Source organism: Mya arenaria, chromosome 15, assembly GCF_026914265.1.
Source record: "Mya arenaria isolate MELC-2E11 chromosome 15, ASM2691426v1".
In the NCBI taxonomy this organism is placed as follows: domain Eukaryota; kingdom Metazoa; phylum Mollusca; class Bivalvia; order Myida; family Myidae; genus Mya; species Mya arenaria.
The window spans coordinates 54,784,755-54,806,023 of record NC_069136.1 but is presented as its reverse complement, the minus strand read 5'-3'; the positions used below and the strand labels follow the sequence as shown (position 1 = coordinate 54,806,023).

Here is a 21,269-nt window from a genome sequence, read left to right as displayed (position 1 = left end):
GACAAGTTTGGTTACAATATGACATAACAAATTAAAGAAATTTCATTTCAACTGTTTTTCTATTTTAAGTGACAGTGACCTTGACCCTAGGAGCCACAAACCAGATTCTATGATAGGTCTTCATAAACTTTTCCTATATACCAAGTTTACTCAAAATATGTCAACCCTAACTAGTTATTCGGCTTCAACCATTTTTCTATTTAAAATAACAGTGACCTTGACCTTGACCCCAGGAGCCCCAAACGCAAGTGCTAGGAACATAAACCTCAATAACCCGCCAAAATTCCGGCTTTAGCCAATGATATGGTCATAAACCTCTATTTCTAGCTGAATAAGGTCTTAACCAAGTGCTATCGGCATAAACCTTAATTTCTAGCAGAATTAGGTCTTAAGCCAGTGCTATGGACATAAACCATCAACATCCACCACAATTCCGGCTTTAGCTGATGCTATGGGCATAAACCATCAACATCCACCACAATTCCGGCTTTAGCCGATGCTATGGGCATAAACCATCAACATCCACTATAATTTGGTCTTAAGCCGATGCTATGGGCATAAACCATCAACATCCACCACAATTCCGGCTATAGCCGATGCTATGGGCATAAACCATCAACATCCACCACAATTCCGGCTTTTGCCGATGCTATGGGCATAAACCATCAACATCCACCACAATTTGGTCTTAAGCTGATGCTATGGGCATAAACCATCAACATCCACCACAATTCCGGCTATAGCCGATGCTATGGGCATAGACCATCAACATCCTCTATAATTTGGTCTTAAGGCGATGCTATGGGCATAAACCATCAACATCCATATCACAATTCCAGCTTTAGCCGGCTTTAGCCGATGCTATGGGCATAAACCATCAACATCCACCACAATTCCGGCTTTAGCCGATGCTATGGGCATAAACCATCAACATCCACCACAATTCCGGCTATAGCCGATGCTATGGGCAAAAACCATCAACATCCACCACAATTTGGTCTTAAGCCGATGCTATGGGCATAAACCATCAACATCCTCTATAATTTGGTCTTAAGGCGATGCTATGGGCATAAACCATCAACATCCATATCACAATTCCAGCTTTAGCCGGCTTTAGCCGATGCTATGGGCATAAACCATCAACATCCACCACAATTCCGGCTATAGCCGATGCTATGGGCATAAACCATCAACATCCACCACAATTCCGGCTATAGCCGATGCTATGGGCATAAACCATCAACATCCACTATAATTTGGTCTTAAGGCGATGCTATGGGCATAAACCATCAACATCCATATCACAATTCCAGCTTAAGCCGGCTTTAGCCGATGCTATGGGCATAAACCATCAACATCCACCACAATTAGGTCTTAAGCCGATGCTATGGGCATAAACCATCAACATCCACCACAATTAGGTCTTAAGCCGATGCTATGGGCATAAACCATCAACATCCACCACAATTAGGTTTCAAGCCGATGCTATGGGCATAAACCATCAACATCCACCACAATTAGGTCTTAAGCCGATGCTATGGGCATAAACCATCAACATCCACCACAATTCCGGCTTTAGCCTATGCTATGGGCATAAACCATCAACATCCACCACAATTAGGTTTCAAGCCGATGCTATGGGCATAAACCATCAACATCCACCACAATTAGGTCTTAAGCCGATGCTATGGGCATAAACCATCAACATCCACCACAATTCCGGCTTTAGCCTATGCTATGGGCATAAACCATCAACATCCACCACAATTAGGTTTCAAGCCGATGCTATGGGCATAAACCATCAACATCCTGGCAGAATAAGGTCATGAGCTGGTACCCTCAACATCCTGCCAAATGCATTTATCAAGCAGACTCTTGTCTTGATCAGTCATCACGGCTTTATCCCAGAGGAGCGCATACAGTATCGGTATCTGTCACCTGTACTATGGTTTTAGCCAGATTGTAAAAATGACAGGGTGATGCAGAAAAGGGACAGGGTGCTAAAGGAGAAAAGGAAACATTGTGTCGGATTGTGAAGAATGAATTTTGCAAAAAATATAATGATTTGTGTTTAATTGATGTAATATTAGGTTTCCTTTGCCAAATATGTCAATTTTGTATGTATTTATAATCATACTTTGAGTTTGAATCAAAACATAAGAACTATTTTATTAACTTACGCATTTCATTGTATGAAGGCAGGTGGTGGGCTTCATGAGGGCAGATGGATGCTACCAAAAAAGGACAGGGTCCAGCTTGCTTCCATAACTCATTAGCTAAAAACCTACTGTATACATAGGTCTGCAAATTTACCTGCATGAAATGGACCTCCTGCCTCTTGTGCATAACATGTCACCTACATGCGGAGAGACTTTTGGCAAGATATCAAAATCCCACATTTATAAACATAATCATAAAACTTCTGGCCATAAGAAAGTGAAAAAACACCATAAAAACATGCAAAACACCATAACAACATGCTTTGACACTAAGCAGGATAAATACTTAATTTTTTTGACAGTTTCAATCAAAGAGTTTGATCCAGGGTTCGAATTTAACTAAGAGGAGCACTCGCAAAATTTTGCGAGTGCTTTTTGAAGCAACTTGCAAAATGAAAAATCAACTTGCAATTTTATTATTTGCTTTATTCCCTTATAATATTGTCTAATTACAGTAGAAATTTACACCTAAGACATATTATGAATATTAAAAAGTATCAATCTTGAGTGACTCAACTACTAGAACTTTAAGATGGCTTATTCTTTTTGGGGGGTACAGAAAGACTCATCAGATTCTAGCCACGTTTTGATAACAAAGCTGTCCAATAATTTGACATTGTTCACTTTGTATATTTACCCTTGCCAACATTTCATTAAGTCTATACATATTAAAAACAATAACATTATCAATTTAAAAGACATAAAAGCAACAGTAAATGTAGCGTGAATGCTTTGGACCATGAAATATATCGATAGTCTATTCACTTTGACAGTTGGGCTGAAATATATTCAAAGGTTGATGGGGTTTACATATAGTGCGCGAAAGCGCTAAATTTAGCCTATGATGGAGCTAGGTGATTATGTCATTTGTATTCACTATGTATTATGCACGCCTCGGAGCATCCCGGAAAGATTCGAGATAAAACTCGGCCTTTTCCGTATTTGTTCTATTTTTGAAAACTTACTAGAGCCTGACTCCGTACTGTCTTCTTTATACTGGTAGTGTAAACATGCCACTTATAGGCTGTTTACACTTGACTACGTAGCGGAGTTATGTTCATGTTTATTCTGCTTTCCTTCTTACATTTTGTGGTCTAAAAAAAGCCACTCGCAGAATTTTGTGAGCTTGAATAAAAGTCACTTGCAATTTGCAAATGTCGCTCGCATTTTGCAAGTATGCGAGTCTAAATTCAAACCCTGTGATCCTGCCCAAGCTGGTAGGGGAGGGGGCAAGGACACCAAACTACAATAATGACATAATGGTGTCCCCCCTCCCCACCCATGACTACAAATTCTAAAACTCTATAAAATATTTAGTCAAAATGACAATTTTTCCCTATTTGAAATTGTTCCAAAATGCTTTAAAAACACTGCAATACTACGCAATCTATGAGCAACATTTACTTAATGTACCTACCACAAGACAATCAGAAAACAGGAAGAGAGAAAGAGGGGCTCCACGATCAGACAGGCATGAGGATAGCTCAATTACATCCACACGAGATAAAAAGTTCCGGTGAGATGATAACAACGATGCCTGCAAATAAACAAGGACATTATACAAGTTGTTCAATATCTATACCAACTTGTAAACATAAAGATAAATATTAACTTAGGTAAAAAATATGGTTTGGTTGGGGTTACATCCTTTTCAAAACAGGTAGGGTAGGCAGGGCTTTTTCACCTTCTTTGCAAGGGGCCGAATTTCGGCTACTTCACAATTGCGGAAAATGTCATTTTTTCCCAATTTCCAGATATTTTTTTCACATTTTTTTTTTTTTTTTTTTTAAATTCAGTTGCATAAATGATATATGTAGTAAGCTAAGAATATCCCTGACCTCTTCCCAGCTTGATGCTCTCATGCGAATTAGTCCCATTAAGAGACAGCTAAGTGGCGAAGACTGATGAATTTGCCAATTTGGGCCGTTTACGCGCTTACATTTCCCCATTTGCAGGATTTCACATGCTAAAATTTCCCAAAATGAAAAGGCTAGGCCTCTTCCCAATGTTTGGTGAAAAAGCCCTGGTAGGTAAGCTTTTTATTTTTTTTATTATTCTTTTTATTAGGCTTTATATATGAACTTTATTTTCATCATTGGAGTATGGTGTTAGAGTCATCTTCTGTTTAAAGCATTAAAGGTTTTAAAATTAAAACAAACTTTATTTTTATAACAACTGACTTTAAAAATGGTAGGGTTGGCGCCTATTTCGTAGATAGGGTCAGGTAAACTGAACCAAATGTATTTTTTTAGGCCTTATCTCTTTTATTGAAACTTATTTCTGAGCAGAAATACGAAGTGAACTATTGTAGATGGTTGGAATTACTCACAGGGCAGTTTTCAATATCCTTCAGGATGTCAAACATTACCACCTGGCTCTCGGTCCGCCGCTTGTCCTCGTTGATATGCCTAAAACACATCGAAGAGATGGTTCACGTTTAGCTTAGTTGATATTGATTTCTTTAAGCTCAATCGTAACAGATTGTAATTATAACAGATATCTACATTCTAATAAATCCATCCATCTTACTCCTGATTTAGTTCTCAGTGGTCAAAAATAGCACAAGCCTGGAAGCCCTGCACTGATAAAATATCCTCCGGGCTTGCTCAAATTCTGGGTTTTATACAACAGGAATTGTTCAAAAATGTGATGCCAAGCAGTAGTATATGAAATACGGCTTGTTCATCCAATGACTAATTTCGATGACTGAACTTCTTCAGAATAAACAAAACCACTCACGTCATAACTTCTTTTAACACATTATTTGCCTTTTCCAACTGCACATAGTCAGGGTTCGTCTTGCTTGTACGCTTTATAATATCTGAAGGAAAGAGAAATCATTTGACAAGTCACGGTCGGTATGACAGAAGCATCTTAAGAAATTTTTAACATATTTTAACTTAATTGTAAAATATGGTATTCTTATATTTCTTTGAAAACTAGTACTTTAAAATGGAGTTTTTATTTTTTAATACTTAAGTGTCCATAATTTAACTGCAAAATATACACTAAGCATAACACTTTCTTCAAATGAAATAAATCAGTTATGGAAATTGTTGAATTTAGGAAAAGGTAAAATATTAACTCAAGATGTTTCTGTAATATGGCCCCAGAATATGTAAGGATTTTTGCATTTTGTAGTGTGTACATGCTAAATACTAAGAGCATGTTTGGAAATTATGGAAGAAGCCTATACACATATTTTGGTTAATAATCCTTATATTCACAATATTTAAAAAATCATTCATCAAGGTTAAATAAATTGTGAAATTTTCTGCAACTGAGTATGACAACATAAGCTTGTAAAAAATAAAAGCTGATGTTTGTAAATGTTGTATACCTGTACCATTGGTTAAATTACGTTGAGCTAATCAAATCAGAGCACAATATTGAAATAAAAAATGAAATCAAATAGCCTTGGTGGTGATACAAAATAAACATCAAGATTTCTTTACACAAAGACTAGTCCAATGTAAATATACCACTATGGAATAATGCATATGTTAAACAACTTGATTGATTTCCAATACTGATAAAAGATTTTTTCCGATATCAAACAAGTATTTCTTTTCTTCAAATATCTAATGATTATTTTGGAATAACCTTTATATTAAATTTGATAAGACTAAGATCACTTGAGATGCAACACCGATTCATTCCAAGTCAATTTTAATAAAGATAAGCTATGATTTTCGGGAAATACCATATGCTTTTGGCTCCCAAACTCATTTATCTGATCTGAACAACGAACTAATGTGGCACTTTTAGTTTGCATTAAATAAGCACACACCATTCAGAAGGAGTGTAATACTAGGCAGCCTTTGCACCGGCCTTATCAGCAGCTCCGTCAACGTCTGTCTCCCGCACTCCGGTTTTGTCTGACACACCTGGGAGGAATGAAGAAAACAGTGGAGTTTTGCTTATGGAAAGTATGGGGTATGGGCTGCAATTAAAGGAGCTGATCAGAAATTTAAACAACTAATTGGGTGGTAAGGCTGCTTACCAGGCAGTCAATAACACCAATATTACTACATCGTTGATTGTGTGAGTATTTAAACTAACTAGGTTTCGCAAATGAGTTTGAAAGTATTTCAAAACAACGCATATTTATCTTATTTCTGCATTCAAAGAGTATTTGATCCTTTATGGTTAGAAACCAGATAATTAAATCTACAAGTTTGCATTCATGGCTTATTTCTGTGACAAAATTTTACTCGGTAGTCTGTGGGTCTCACCTTCAGGAAGGCGTGGAACCTTGGTTGGGTTTTATCACAGTGTTTGATTCTCTCCTTGGTGTCCTCGAAGAAGTTCACAAATGGCGGGTACGCCTTCACCAACGCTTCAGCCTGCGAAATGTAAAGACAATATGATATTTAACATGGGAGTCAAACTTTCACAAGATAGTCTGTCAAAATTTTGATTGTTTTTTTAAGTTTGTGTAATTTAAGTAAATCAGGGGTCATAACTCTGAAGTCACTGTTCTTGGTGCAATTTACGTTACAAACAATATCTTAACAAGACACAGCTCCCAAAGTTTATTCATATTTTTTTTTATAAAACACCTGCAGCTGATTGTATAAAAAGTTGTTTACTTTTTGGTTTGGTCAAAGTTAGTCGTATATTCATTGATTGGTCAATATTTATCCCATTATATCTACTTACTAATTAAACCATATAAATGTGCAAACTAACCAAAAGATAATCTTTGGACAACTTAACCAAGTTTTAAACAATTGGCTACCCAACATTACCAGCCATACCAGAACACCAAGGAGGCAACCAGAACCTACATTTTCACTGATGACTTTGCCGACCAGCTTCTCTTCATGCCATGTGTCGACCATGTCAGCCAGCTCGTCTCGTATTGAACAGTGGATGTTGTAGATCGGGGGAATATTGCCGAATATCAGCTTAATGTCCTGGCTCAACAGGATTGCACCGTTGTACTGCTCCTGGGTCTCGATCTGGGCTTTAAATGTCTGTAATACATTGCTGCGTATTTAGAAATGGACAGCAGATTTTATGATCAGTGTATTGTTGCTAAAGATTGGCTTAATATCCTGGTTGGCTAGAATCGATACTTTATACTGCTGATGGGTCAGTATGTGTGTTTTGTAGTGTTGGGAATCGGTTGCAATTTTACTATCGATGATCGGTTCCACTCAAGTATTAAACCGATTATCGATAGTACAATCGGTTTTTAAAATACTAGATAGTTGTAGTTTTATTCATGTACAGTATTAAACTCTTAATCATTATATGCACATACCTTATGTCTATGATTGAAGTTATTAAGTGTTGTTGTATAAAAAATAGTTCATTTTCTTGCTCATTGTGGCTTTCATCAGCAATTTTGTTAAAGATAACATCTGAACACTTACAAATATTTTTTTTATTTTTTTTCGATAATCGATTATAACTTTTTTGAGTCAATTACAGGGCTTTGAATTTCTTAAATACATAGAGACAGAATAGAATGTTGTCAAAGATCAGAATAATGTCCTGAAAAGCTGGCCTTGACTTTTATCCTAAAAAAAATGAAGTGTGTAATGTTTTTGGAATCTAACAGTGGATGTTGCAGATAAAGAAATGTTGACAAAGATCAGCCTAACGCCTAGCTGGGTTTGCACCGTCCTCCTGGTCTTGAGTCTCCACCTGTGTCATTTATGTCTTGATAACAACCTCTCTATTATGGAACATTGTGTAAATTAAAGAAAAAGTTTGCGTTTTAAAATCACAGTAAATTGTTTAAAAGTAGGGTAATACAAGCAGTGTTTCATTTGCATATTGAAATTTTTTTAATACAAGGAAGTTTTCAACAAAGATGTTTACTAAATAAAATAAAGACACATAAAAATGTGCATAATGGGTATACAAGGTTAAGGAAGTTATCCTAAGGTTTCTATCCAGTATTGATTTCACGCTTAATATTGAAATCAAACATGGTAAGGTTTCCTCATTGATGTGATAGTGCAGATTATATGTAAATAATGTTGGCAAAGGTACTTACATGACTTCCTGCCAAACAGTTTTGACCAGGGCAAGGTTAAATACAGCCCCCCCCCCAAAGTTTGACCTGGGCTAGGGTAAATAAGCCCTCCCCCACCATGCGCTGAGGAACTTACATTTAGCAGGGTGTGTAGAATGCCGACATAGTTTTTCTCCGTCTGAAGGAACTCCTTAACAACTTGTAACCGTGGTGTCACCTTAACTTGTTCTTTCTCATCTAAAAGTATCATTTGTAAATGGTAAACTAGTGTCTCATAATAGCTAATTAAAAAGTTCATGTTAGTTGTACAATTTAAAACCACTTTATCAGTAAATACAATAACTTTCCTGATTTTGAGCAATTGTCAACTACTATCAACATCAATATGACTTTTTAACATACTCCATACTCTGAGGAACTGTGTAGCGTGGTGTAATGGATCTGGCCCCTCAATAAAAACAGAACACGTAACTGTTTTACTTACAGTATATAATTTAGTATCAGAACAAAGAACACTTCTCATGCAAACTTGAAAATATAACAAATAGAGCAAAGTCGGAATGAAGTTCAACAGTATGTTCCTTGTAAAAACAACTAGAATTTTTTTAACTTTAATCTAACATTGATCATACTTTCAGGTGTGACTTGCATACTCCCCAATGAGCAAGTTGATCCAACCTTTTCTACAATATTTGTATTTGTATAACCCTTTTAACAGTCTCTGCAGCCACTTGCATTTATACATATATATCAAAGTCCAATATAGTCAAAAATTTAAATCTATTAATTGAAAATATAAAATACTGAAAAACCAATACGTTTAATTTTGCTTTTTTAAGGAATTGCTGTCAGTTTTCTTTCTTTCAACATAGTATTTATTTTCAAGCTGCCACTTGTCAAAACTATGCTTCAAATGTTTCAAATTTCCTTCTGGTAAAAAACACAACAATATTGTGTTCAAAAATTTTCATTATAGTTATACAAATTCAATTATAACTTATAAGCCCAACTCAATCTTACTGAGGTTGATATCTGAGATATCTGGCGTGTTTGAAGCATCCAGGAAGGAGTTCGGACTAATAACCCCATCAAGGCCGCTGGACCGTCGCTTGTTGTACAGGGGTGATTCTAACTCCTCGTCCGACGCCAGATGGGCGATGTTCTCCTTGAGACGTTTACGTTTCCGTGATTTGGAGCCCGACATATTTGTGCTCGGAGTAAACAAGTTTTGTATGGGTTCTCCTGGCTGAAAAAATTAAGTTAATGCAATTATAATTTACTTTTTTCTCACAAGGTATAATCTTCTGATACCTGTATAATTATTATTATGCTTTGCTTCATTGAGAACCTCGCGACACTTTACTAGAAAGATCCTGCTATCATGAATAATTAATAAGGCAATTTCATTGGTGCTGAATGGGGATCTCTTCGGAATCTAAGCCAATGAAATTATGTTGTATTTTCTATATATGGAAACAAAACCTTGTATGGCATGGTTTAAAGTCAAAGAGTATTAAATTGTATCATCCGATTTCCTTGAATTCATTTTTTTCTGCCCTCCCTCATTAAATTTCCTGAAGACATGATTTTGCCAATCAAATTTCGCAAAATACTAATAAAATGTTTTGGGTTGCTGAAAAATGTCCTGGTTCAGGTTGCAGCATCACATGTTCATGCTTTTAAACAATAATGTATTGTCACAGCCTGGGGGGAAACAACTGAATAGCAGGACAAAGTTTAAACTGTATATACAAACATATATTAAATTAAATAATAACCATTGATTTTTGTGTGTGCAAATTCCAAAGTATATCTGATTGAATTATTGACTCAATAAATGACTCTTTAATTTATTGAAATATTTGACTGAAATCTAACATTGCTCTGCAAAACAACTCAGATGACAGGATATTGCTGGTGGTGGATTTTCAATTTGTCCTGTATAATTACATGCTATGCCAGACATAATTGCCTGGTGTGTCAATAACGTAAAACTTCTTTCAGCCAGTAAAATAAATACAAATTAGGAAAAAGACCCTCAACATTTTGGGAAAATTTGCATCGCAATATATGCTATTTAAAAAACAAATTCAAGAGTTTCTTTTCCCCTTTCAAACCTAAAATGTCAATCTATAAATCATGACAGTAATTATTGCATACTTATCTCTGAATGTGATAAAAATCAAACATCTCTGAATTCAACAATCCTCAAAACTTGACATCACACAATTCATTAGGATGTTGAATGTGCCATAACAGATAAAAAGACTTTCATAAAACTAAAAGAAAAAAAAGGAATAAAGTTTTTTTTTTTTTTATTATTATGATTTTTCTCCAGATTGGGAGTGGGAACTGTAGAAAAAGGCCTGGAAAGTCACTGTGACTTTTCTATAACTATTATTTTATTAAACTTGCACAGTTATTTTTAGGCACATAAGAAAGACTCATTGTTTGAAGGCCTAAAAAGATCTGTTGATCACTTTTTGGCATAAGCAAGTCCTGCATAAGCCACATTGACACCAAACAAAATGTCCTGTGTGCTTTTTGTGCATATATATTAAGAGAATTAAAAGATTTAAGCGAAATGAGTTTCCGGTATTTATATAACTCACCTTCTGAAATGTGTAAAGTTTTTCTGCCGCCCTCGCCTCCATCTGTATACATGCCCAAAACCACTGGAAGAGAGAAATGGAAATACAATAACGTGAACTAATAAATAACACTGATTTTTCAGGTCTTGACTGTAGCAAACCTTTATTGTATTTTTTTTGGGAAAAAAGATAATGTATTGGCATTGGTCAGAAGAAAAAAACTGAAAAATTAAGGTAGGATTTTTGCTTAAGGGTTATGGAAGGTTGCTGCATTATGTCCTTTTTCATGGAGACCAGGATGTGCACCCTCTTACCTTAAAAAATTGAATGCTTAAGATATCAAATATTTCTTTTGTTTTGATTAAAACTTGAAATATGATTATGAATTCAAACAAAAATTACATCTTTGGTAGTTGAAACCTAATATTACGTCAAATTTCTAACATTTTCTATGAAATTTATAATGCTTTAATTATTCGCTGCCCGATACAATGTGCCCTTTAGTCTCTCACCAACCTGTCCCTTTTCTGTAGCACCTTTTTAAAACCTGGCTAAAACCCTAGTTAAGAAAAAACAAGCTTGAGTGCCTAGCTTGAAAATTGTGTCAGGTACTCAGGTGTTCTTAGTCTGTGAAAACTCTGCATAGTGGGTCTTTACCTCTCCCTTGACAACATATCTAGGCGCCATGATGTCCTCTGGCATCTCCTTAACAGCCTCGTCCACGATCAGATGTGTACATTCATGGTCTCCCACACTCGCAAATGTTCCACCTGTAATACACATTACAAATAACAGAGCCCTAAAAGCAACTTGGATTGAACTTAAAATTAAGATTAGAAACTAAGTGTTTTGATTGGTCTGTATATTTAGCTGACCAATAGGCTAAATGGAATCACTGAGGCATGTCTAAGAATAAGGATAAGATCAATATTGACTACTGGCCCTGCAGGTCTGGTAAAATTTAATATCGAAAAAATGCTATTTTTATATCAGATGAAAAACAAAAATGATTGAAAACCTGTTTTTTGTTTGGAAAAGCTGCTAGTCTTTTGTGATGTCTGAATTTTTCAATTTAGAAAGCGTTTGCTCTTAAATGGAAAAGGCAATGGTGTACAACAAAGTCAGCAAAGGAGTATTTACATTGAAACACATGTTGACTTTTCTTGTTGGCAATGGTTAAGGGGCTGACATGTAAGTCGAAGAAATATATTTATTTCCTCTCCTCAGTCTTATGTCAACAGATAAGCTTATAAACGCAATCAAAATGTGAGTAAACAGTTTTTGTACAATCGCAATTACTGCAATTAACAGATTGAAACACTTGCATTTATAAGAGTATTGCTGGATACTATTGACCAGAGCAAAAGTTACCATTTTCTATGGTGATTTCCTCCATATGATTCTGTTCATCGTGTGTAAAGCCTAGGAAACTGAGACACTTCTTGTGGAACGGTGGAACCTTGTATTTCATCTGAAAGGATGAGCAGATTTACAGCAATGTTGAAAAAGAGATCTAAGCTCATGATAAAACTTTGTAGCATGATAGGGATCTGCAAGCCATGACCATCCTCACCACCAAGTTTGAGGTCCAAGCATTCTCTTAATATTGAACAGACAAAGTTTTAATGTTAAGTCACAGTGACCTTGACCTTTGACTTGCTTACCTCAAATTCAAAAAGGATCAGCTTCAGGTCATGATGAACATCACCACCAAGTTTAAGGTTCAAGCATTCTCTTTATATTGATCAGACAAACTTTTGTTGTTCAAGGTCCCTGTCACTGTAACCTTGACCTTTGACTTGCTAACCTAAAATTCAATAGGGGTCAGCTGCAGACTTTGACCAACCTCCCTACAAGTTTGGCAACATAAACCTGCTAATTATGTCCATAAGCTACTAAATTCAAGCTCCTTACCACACACTGATCATCTGCACGGAAGTCCACCTTGTCCCGCTCCGTCCAAACCCGATTCAGCCAGTCAGGTGACATGATTGGTTTGTCCAAGCCTACTGCGTACTGCAATATGAATTAGTTGTATTAAAAAACAAAAACAAAGAGCAACACGGAGCAAACACTTGTTTAAACAAGGGGAAACACTCTACCATTATTAAAGCCAGGGTTATGGGCACTGGTATACATGTGACTCAGGGCTCTTGCGAGGGGGCGACTTGGCGAAGTGGTCACCAAAAGTTTCCAGACTTCGCCCATTTGTATTATGAAACCGACATTGCGCCGACAATTTTTAGCACATTGTAAAATTTGTAAATCAAGAGTATTTGGCCACTGTCCCCCATCAGTCAAAACATTGCAATTAGCCATTTATAATTGGTAATCTCCTAATCCGATAATTGTGCCGTGTATAAGTTGATCAAGCCCAGAATTTTACCAGTGCAGAGCTTGCACTAATTTCCACCACTGCATTAAACCATATCTTAAAGCAAAACTGTTTATCACTGCCACTTCTTCAAGACATTCAGAGAAAAAGTCCCTTGTTACAATGTGTTTTGTTCTTATTTCTAATGTCATTTTGTTTGTATTCATGTACAATGTTAGCTAGCATACTTAAAACTTAAAGAACAGGATACCTCTTAAAACCACTTTCAAACCATCAAAGATTTAGATAAGTGAACATACTTGAATAATTAATAGCTGTATTAATTCAAGCTTATACATTAGTTTCCTGTTTTTCAGTTAAAGCATCCTGATATCATTCTCACCTCGTCTTCCTCCGCAATACCTTCCATTTCCATAGTTAGATTTCCCAAACTTACACAGGGTACTCTTCCTAATATTTTCCTGATTTTTCTTCTTTTAGGACAAGAATACACAATGTCCATACTAAACAACTATGGTTAATTGCCCTAACTGCGTCTTGATGTCACTTGTTCAGTCAAATATATTGCGTATTATTCTTTCACTCTAAGTATAACTTCAAAATATGTGATAATATTTATAATTATTTCCTTGTAAACACTTTTTAAGTTTCTTCACTTCACAGTATATCTTTGTATTCAATATAACTCTTTTACAAGAGTCTTGTTCATAATCACCTTACAATAAAAACATTTCAAAATAAAATATTTTCACAAATCGTTTTCATCAATTAACTTTAATAACTATAAACAAGGCCTTAGACACAAATTTGCTACAACGTTCTGCTGGCTAGTGAACACTATAATGACAGCGAACATGTAAAACTCTCAACTAATCTGTCTCGCTCCCCATCTTTTAAACTCATCACCATTATCTATATTGACACTGAAGCACCTGGGATTGACAATAGAGTCAACAAATGTTACATAACACTGCACAACTGTCCATATGTGGACCAACAATTACTTAGCTAATCCCTACAACTTCTGTCCAACACAATGACTTCCAGCATCACCTTATAGCTATCATAGCTGGCATAAACTGTGAAATATCTATAAGGTCACATCTGGTATGAACTTCTACAAGTGCCTACTTCCTTATGACATATTTGTAACAATATACATGAATATTAAACTCGAATATCAGCCAACAAAATGTGTAAGATATTCAACTATGTCGTACCATTAATAATCAGTCAATAGAAAACTAATGTATAAAACATCTCACTAATTAATGGTATGAATTTAAAATTGTTGCCTACCCTCATTTTTCTGATTTTTAAAAATAAATAAAGATTAAGTCCTTTCAAACACAAGTGCCACAAGTTACTTAAATATGTCACTGGTTATAACTATATTTCAACAAACAATGTGGATCTTTTTTTGTTTGAGACTTCAAGACAGATATCATGATTGTTCTTTGAATGGGTTTTCTGAGTGAAACACCAACTTGTGATAACTAAAGCCTTTTATTTTTACTAACAAGTCAATTATTACACAATGAATATCTTCCTGCTTTGTAGGAATTTTCAATTTCCACTTCTCATGATACTTGATACCAGACATCAGCCCATATATATTAGTAATTCTGAATCATAAAAACATGAATGAAAGTTCTTGACAGCAATTTCCCCCGTGTACTTAAATTTGATTGCATTTAATCTTTGAACAACAATGCATCAATTGATAAGCTAAGAACACAAATGAGAAAATCCCCAAGTTTGACTACAGATTATGTGCAGATTGGGGCCAATAATCCCTCAAGTCTTGAGTCAGATTAAAAAAAGCAAAATCTTCATTTCGTTTCAAAAAATGCAATTAAAAGAGCAAAGATGCTGACTGTTGTTCTAGATTTTTAGTAAAAAAACTTCTCTTGTTCAAGGTAGTTCCATTACAAATATTTTGAAACATTTAAAAGTGATACTCATATTTATAATCAATATAAATAACAATTTACCCAAAATAAATTTTGAGTGATAAACTTTTTACTACTTATTTAATCATGCATTTATGAAAAATATTAATTAATGATAACAAGACTGTAACTGTGTATTTAATAGCTGAAAACACACAAATATTAAATGACTGGTGGGTCCTAAAAGATTTACAATGATCAACGATCATTTCATAAGGTAGAAATACTGTGTATTCTGCACCTTTCTCTCAAATTAAACAAGGTATCCTTTATAAGAACCATTATTTTTGATATTTATTCAGACATTTCGGCAAATTAAAACAATTGAATTAATTGTGGTAGTGCCTATTGGGGAGTAAGAGTGCATTTTTAAATTTCAGTTTTATGAGCCTAAATCTCAGTCAAACAGCCAAAGTAAATATGGCCCCAATTGTTTAAAAGATCACAAACTTCTCAATTAGCGCTAGATGCATGTTGGCAATTTTCTCAAAAATAGAAAAAAAATTTTTTTTATTTTTTTATTTCCTTTTAAGTTTGAAGTTTTAAAGGGAGTCAATCACACATTTGGTTTAACCAGTTTTAATTTACACAAACACATTTACATGCAAGTGGGTACAAAAACATACAGTATAAAATCGAAAATATTACATTCACTTTCAATTTAGAAGTAATTATATAAAAAAAAATTAACAAGCCCTGCTATATAAAATTCAAAATTTGAGCAAGCCTGGAAGGCATTTAACCATTGCAGGGCTTGCGGGCTTGTGTTAAGTTTGACCACTGTTTCAGACGAAAAGAAAATTCTTCAATGTATGACCTTATCAAACATGTACGATGGTGAACCTCAATAACAATACTCTCACAATTAGGCTACTAATAATTAAACAAGATTACCCTACAGGTTGTTTTCTATTCTTCCATCATCATAACATGATAAAACAAGAGCTGTCACAGTATGTGACGAATGCCCCCGAATGTGACACCGACCTATGAACAAGGTCAGTACATGAAAAGTTGATCTTGCCTTTACGTGTCAAATACATATGGCAAGTAAATTTTAAATTGCCTCTGAACATAAAAAAATACCACCCATACTTGACAACGTACACTGTTATGTCCTTATATTCAGAATTCCCTTGTGAAAACTTAGTGTATCTTTCACCTTAGAGGTAGGGACATGGGTCTTGCACACGACATGTCGTCTTGGTATGTGGAACACATGTAGCAAGTTATTTTAAAATCTGTCCATACAAGGGAAAGTTACAGCCGGGACACGACAACCTATACTCTATGTCCTTATATGCAGCACTCCTGTCCATTGTAAATAAACACTAAGTGTGACCTTGACCTTTGAGGAAGGGACACGTGTCTTGCATGCGACACGTCATCTTGGTATGTGGAACACATGTGGCAAGTTATTTTAAAATCTGTCCATACAAGGGAAAGTTACAGCCCGGACACGACAACCTATACTCTTTGTCCTTATATGCAGCACTCCATTGTGAATAAACACTAAGTGTGACCTTGACCTTTGAGGCAGGGACACGGGTCTTGCACGCGACACGTCGTCTTGGTATGTGGAACACATGTGGCAAGTTATTTTAAAATCTGTCCATACAAGAGAAAGTTACAGCCCGGACATGACAACCTATACTCTATGTCCTTATATGCAGCACTCCTGTCCATTGTGAATAAACACTAAGTGTGACCTTGACCTTTGAGGCAGGGACACGGGTCTTGCACCCGACACGTCGTCTTGGTATGTGGAACACATGTGGCAAGTTATTTTAAAATCTGTCCATACAAGGGAAAGTTACAGCCGGGACACGACAACCTATACTCTATGTCCTTATATGCAGCACTCCATTGTAAATAAACACTAAGTGTGACCTTGAACTTTGAGGTAGGGACACGGGTCTTGCACACAACACATTGTCTTGGTATGTGAAACACATGTGGCAAGTTATTTTAAAATCTGTCCATACAAGAGAAAGTTACAGCCCGGACACGACAACCTATACTCTATGTCCTTATATGCAGCACTCCATTGTGAATAAACACTAAGTGTGACCTTGACCTTTGAGGTAGGTACACAAGTCTTGCACGCGACGCGTCGTCTTGGTATGTGGAACACATGTGGCAAGTTATTTTAAAATCTGTCCATACAAGGGAAAGTTACAGAGACGGCCGGACGGACGGTGCGATTTTAATATGCCCACCTTCGGGGGCATAAAAAGAAAGCGTTTCAAAGTATTCACCTTTCAGCAACAAACCCTATACCAGTTGGCGGTAGTAGATATCAGACATTTTTAAAGATTTTTTTCCAAGATACTTTTCAGGGGCTTGTTTAAAAAAGTTTTCGAAACTTAGTTTACACCCAAAATGGGGTTACACCTGGAAATTTACGAACTTCATTGAAATGGGGACCTGATCTGTTGAGATATCGGACATTTTTTTCTGAACAGTGAACTTCATATACAAAATTAACTGAAATAACATTTCATTTCCTTGTTTTAATTCGTTCCAAATATGGTATACAACTGTGGTCAAATCCTACTTAGCCCTCTTGAAATGACATCATCAAATATTTAATATTGTACGACAACACAGGGAAAGTCATTAATGCATGAATCAGCCAGCAAACAAGTACAAGCTTAAAGTGAAATGTTGAAGACAACTTTTAAACCCAACTACAACTTTATATGAATGTGTAGATACAAGTACAAGTCCCATTTAGCAACCTCTCTAATACCCAAATCTTGCATACAAACCTGCCTACAAGCATGCCAATGTAATGCAGGTGCCAAGCTACCGAAGCAGCCAAATCAACATGATTCTGACAAAACAAATCATCCATCTGCCGAGTTAATTTAGGGTTTATTTGTTGATATATGATTCTAAATCTGTCCATTTTCCAGTACTGATAAAGCACCACACAATGCCCAGAATGCACCATTGTTTTCCAAAATTAGGGGGGGGGGGGGGGGGGGGGGAGGGGGCTAGCTAAGCCCATGTAATGATTGGTATAAGGTATTGGAATCAGATTCACTGGAGTCAAATACATTGTGTGGATTTGTTTCGTCTTTTAGTTTTATTTAAGTGCAGTAGGAGGAGCAAGGAATAACATCATGATGAGATGGCGTCTTCAAAGGCCGTTGACCCTAAGTCACAGATAGATGGGTATTAACAATAACCGGTACTCATCCCATCCGCCTTTTTGAATAGTTTCATGAAAACTGCTAAAGTGGCATGGGAGCTTCACCTATACAAACTAGACATACTTTTGACTACATCTAACCATTATCATTTGATCCATATACAGATGGTGGTATAATAATGTAAGCCACCGATTATTGATTTCTACTCATATAAATTTAATGGTCAAATTTATATTTTGTCTAATAAGATGGCAGTATTCATACTTTATTTGGTATATCAGAAGTCAGCTGTTATTGATTTAAACCAGGTGAATGGGTCAATTTAAAAAAAAAGACTGGACCTGTATACACAATGTATCCTCTAATTAGCAAAAGGTTATTACATTAGTATGTATTTACCAAAATAAATTATAACGCAACTGTCTGAAATTTAACCCTTATTTTGGTTTATACATACTAAGGGCTATTCCAAGGGGGAGGGGGGGAGGCACTTTTAAATTATGCCACCTGCCTACAGAAGCAAATTTACTGTTATGAAGTCCAAATTAGCGAAAAAAGACACCTATTATACTAAATTATAACGCAACTGTCTGAAATTTAACCCTTATTTTGGTTTATACATACTAAGGGCTATTCCAAGGGGGAGGGAGGGAGGCACTTTTAAATTATGCCACCTGCCTACAGAAGCAAATTTACTGTTATGAAGTCCAAATTAGCGAAAAAAAGACACCTATCTATATATACTATGACAAGAAACGCCGCAATGCGACGAAAGCAGGTTTTTAATGATTGACAGAAGAACTTCACCCTGTGTCTGTTTTTCTATTTGTAGTAACAGTGACCTTGACCCTAGGGATCCCAAATGCAATCCATTGAAAGGTATCCATAAACTCTTCCTTTAATCCAAGTTTGGTCAACCCTAACTTAAGTTATTCAGTTTCAACCATTTTTCTATTTTTAGTAACAGTGACCTTGACCTTGAATCTAGGGACCCCAAACACATTCCCATGAAAGGTATCCATAAACTCTTCCCTTATACTTGGTTTGGTAAAGATATGTAGACCCTGTCTAAAATTATTCAGTTTCAACTGTTTTTCGATTTTTAGTAACAGTGACCTTGACCTTGAATCTAGGGACCCCAAACACATTCCCATGAAAGGTATCCATAAACTCTTCCCTTATACTTGGTTTGGTAAAGATATGTAGACCCTGTCTAAAATTATTCAGTTTCAACTGTTTTTCTATTTTTAGTAACAGTGACCTTGACCTTGAATCTAGGGACCCCAAAACGCAATCCCATGAAAGTATCCATAAACTCTCCCTATAGACCAAGTTTGGTCAAGATATGTCAACCCCAGGGCTTTTTCACCAAAAATTGTGAAGAGGCCTAGCCTTTTCATTTTGGGAAATTTACACGTGTGAAATTCTGCAAATTGGGAAATTTAAATGTGTAAACACCTCAAAATGGGAAATTCCACAAATGAGGATTGAAGACACCTTTAAACCCATGTCAAGGTATCCATATGAAACTAGGAACTAATGTTACAAAAAATCAGGCTCATATCTTTCATGTGAGTCTACTTCTAGCTGATTTTTTTCAATTATGACCTTTTTAATATGAAATGTGTACAAACACTCCACCGGGTCAAGCTTGAAAGGTCTAAAATGTATGGACTTCCAATTGATACACATGTAGATCTTATTGTGGGAGAAATCACGTTTTTGAATTCGCTTTTTAATATGACGCAATGAAGAGAGAGGGAGAGAGATTAGTTTAAATCTTCATAGAGTTGATTCTAAATCGAGGGAAAGAATTGATAACAATATATGGACTTATTGGTTCTCAAATAACGTTTAAATTATACAGCATTCTTCTTATGTTAACTTAAAAAATAAAAATAATAATTTGCTCAAACAAAATAAAATTTTATTGTAAATTTTGGAAGTAAGATCTTCTTTTTTGGGAAAAACATCTGGGAATTGTGAAAAAATATATCTGGAAATTGGGAAAATATGCAATTTTTCCCAATTGTGAAGTAGCCTAATTTAGGCCCCTAGCAAAGAAGGTGAAAAAGCCTTGAACCCTAACTAAAGATATTCATTATGAACCATTTTTCTATTTTTAGTAACAGGGACCTTGACCCCAAACGCAATCCCATGAAAGGTCTCCACAAACTCTTCCTATAGACCAAGTTTAGTCAAGATATGTCATCCCTAACTAAAGTTATTCAGTTTCAACCGTTTTTCTATTTTTAGTAACAGTGACCTTGACCCTAGGGACCCCAAACACAATCCCATGAAAGGTACCAATAAACTCTTTCTATAGACCAAGTTTGGTTAAGATATGTCAACCCTTACTTAAGTTATTCAGTTTCATAGGTGAGTTTGACGCCGCCTGTGAAAACCTGGTTAAAAATAATTGCATTTCCCCAGTCGGTACGTAACGAAACACATACCGTAATTCACCTAAGAGTTCGGACACCTTAAATTAATTATTTTTTTCGCTGTACGAAAACACAGAAAATTACCATTTTTACATGTTATTTACATGTTTGTTTAACCTGCCTTTTTTCTTCATGTTTGCATTGTACCACTTATTAATTTATCCGTAGTAATCAATGGTCATAAACTTATTTATTACGCCTATAAGTGTAAATCCTTCATCAAGTTAATTAAAACACCATTTTATACATGCATTGAACTGAATAAACACATTCTATCGGCTTTAGATCAAAGAGTCACACTGTGTGACGTCACATAACTTACAGTTATACCCACGAGGATCTCGTGGAGAGCATGGACATTGCTATGCAGGATTAATGTATAACTGTACGATTATTGATTCTTACAGTCTGTAAGTGTGGTACAAGTTTGAAAGTTTATTGGCAGATCATTTTATAAACATGTCATGTCTATGTTTTCTTAATCCCTTGATTGCCCTTGTTGTTTCTTTAATCCTCCAATAAATATATCACACTTCCTTTTCAACAGGCAATAAAATCATTTAGGATGGGTAGTAACTAAT

The 21,269-nt window shown here is 35.6% G+C and overlaps 1 protein-coding gene across 5 annotated transcripts in view; it reads right to left on the bottom strand.

Moving 5' to 3' along the window:
- LOC128219778 (protein ECT2-like) overlaps window positions 1–21,269 on the bottom strand; it is a 52,526-nt gene that overhangs the window by 12,923 nt on the left and 18,334 nt on the right. For 3 of the 5 annotated variants that reach the window (XM_052927769.1, XM_052927768.1, XM_052927770.1), the window contains 12 exons: window positions 12,714–12,815; window positions 12,171–12,270; window positions 11,457–11,569; window positions 10,821–10,883; window positions 9,229–9,454; window positions 8,345–8,445; window positions 7,010–7,198; window positions 6,455–6,565; window positions 6,010–6,106; window positions 4,959–5,040; window positions 4,549–4,627; window positions 3,637–3,756 (listed from right to left, as the gene is read on the bottom strand). In XM_052927769.1, the coding sequence (XP_052783729.1) occupies window positions 3,637–3,756; window positions 4,549–4,627; window positions 4,959–5,040; window positions 6,010–6,106; window positions 6,455–6,565; window positions 7,010–7,198; window positions 8,345–8,445; window positions 9,229–9,454; window positions 10,821–10,883; window positions 11,457–11,569; window positions 12,171–12,270; window positions 12,714–12,815 (1,383 nt within the window). Of the gene's footprint in view, window positions 1–3,636; window positions 3,757–4,548; window positions 4,628–4,958; window positions 5,041–6,009; window positions 6,107–6,454; window positions 6,566–7,009; window positions 7,199–8,344; window positions 8,446–9,228; window positions 9,455–10,820; window positions 10,884–11,456; window positions 11,570–12,170; window positions 12,271–12,713; window positions 12,816–13,516; window positions 14,249–14,433; window positions 14,609–21,269 lie in introns of those variants that run through there. The other 2 variants (XM_052927772.1, XM_052927771.1) reach the window with 2 other exon arrangements.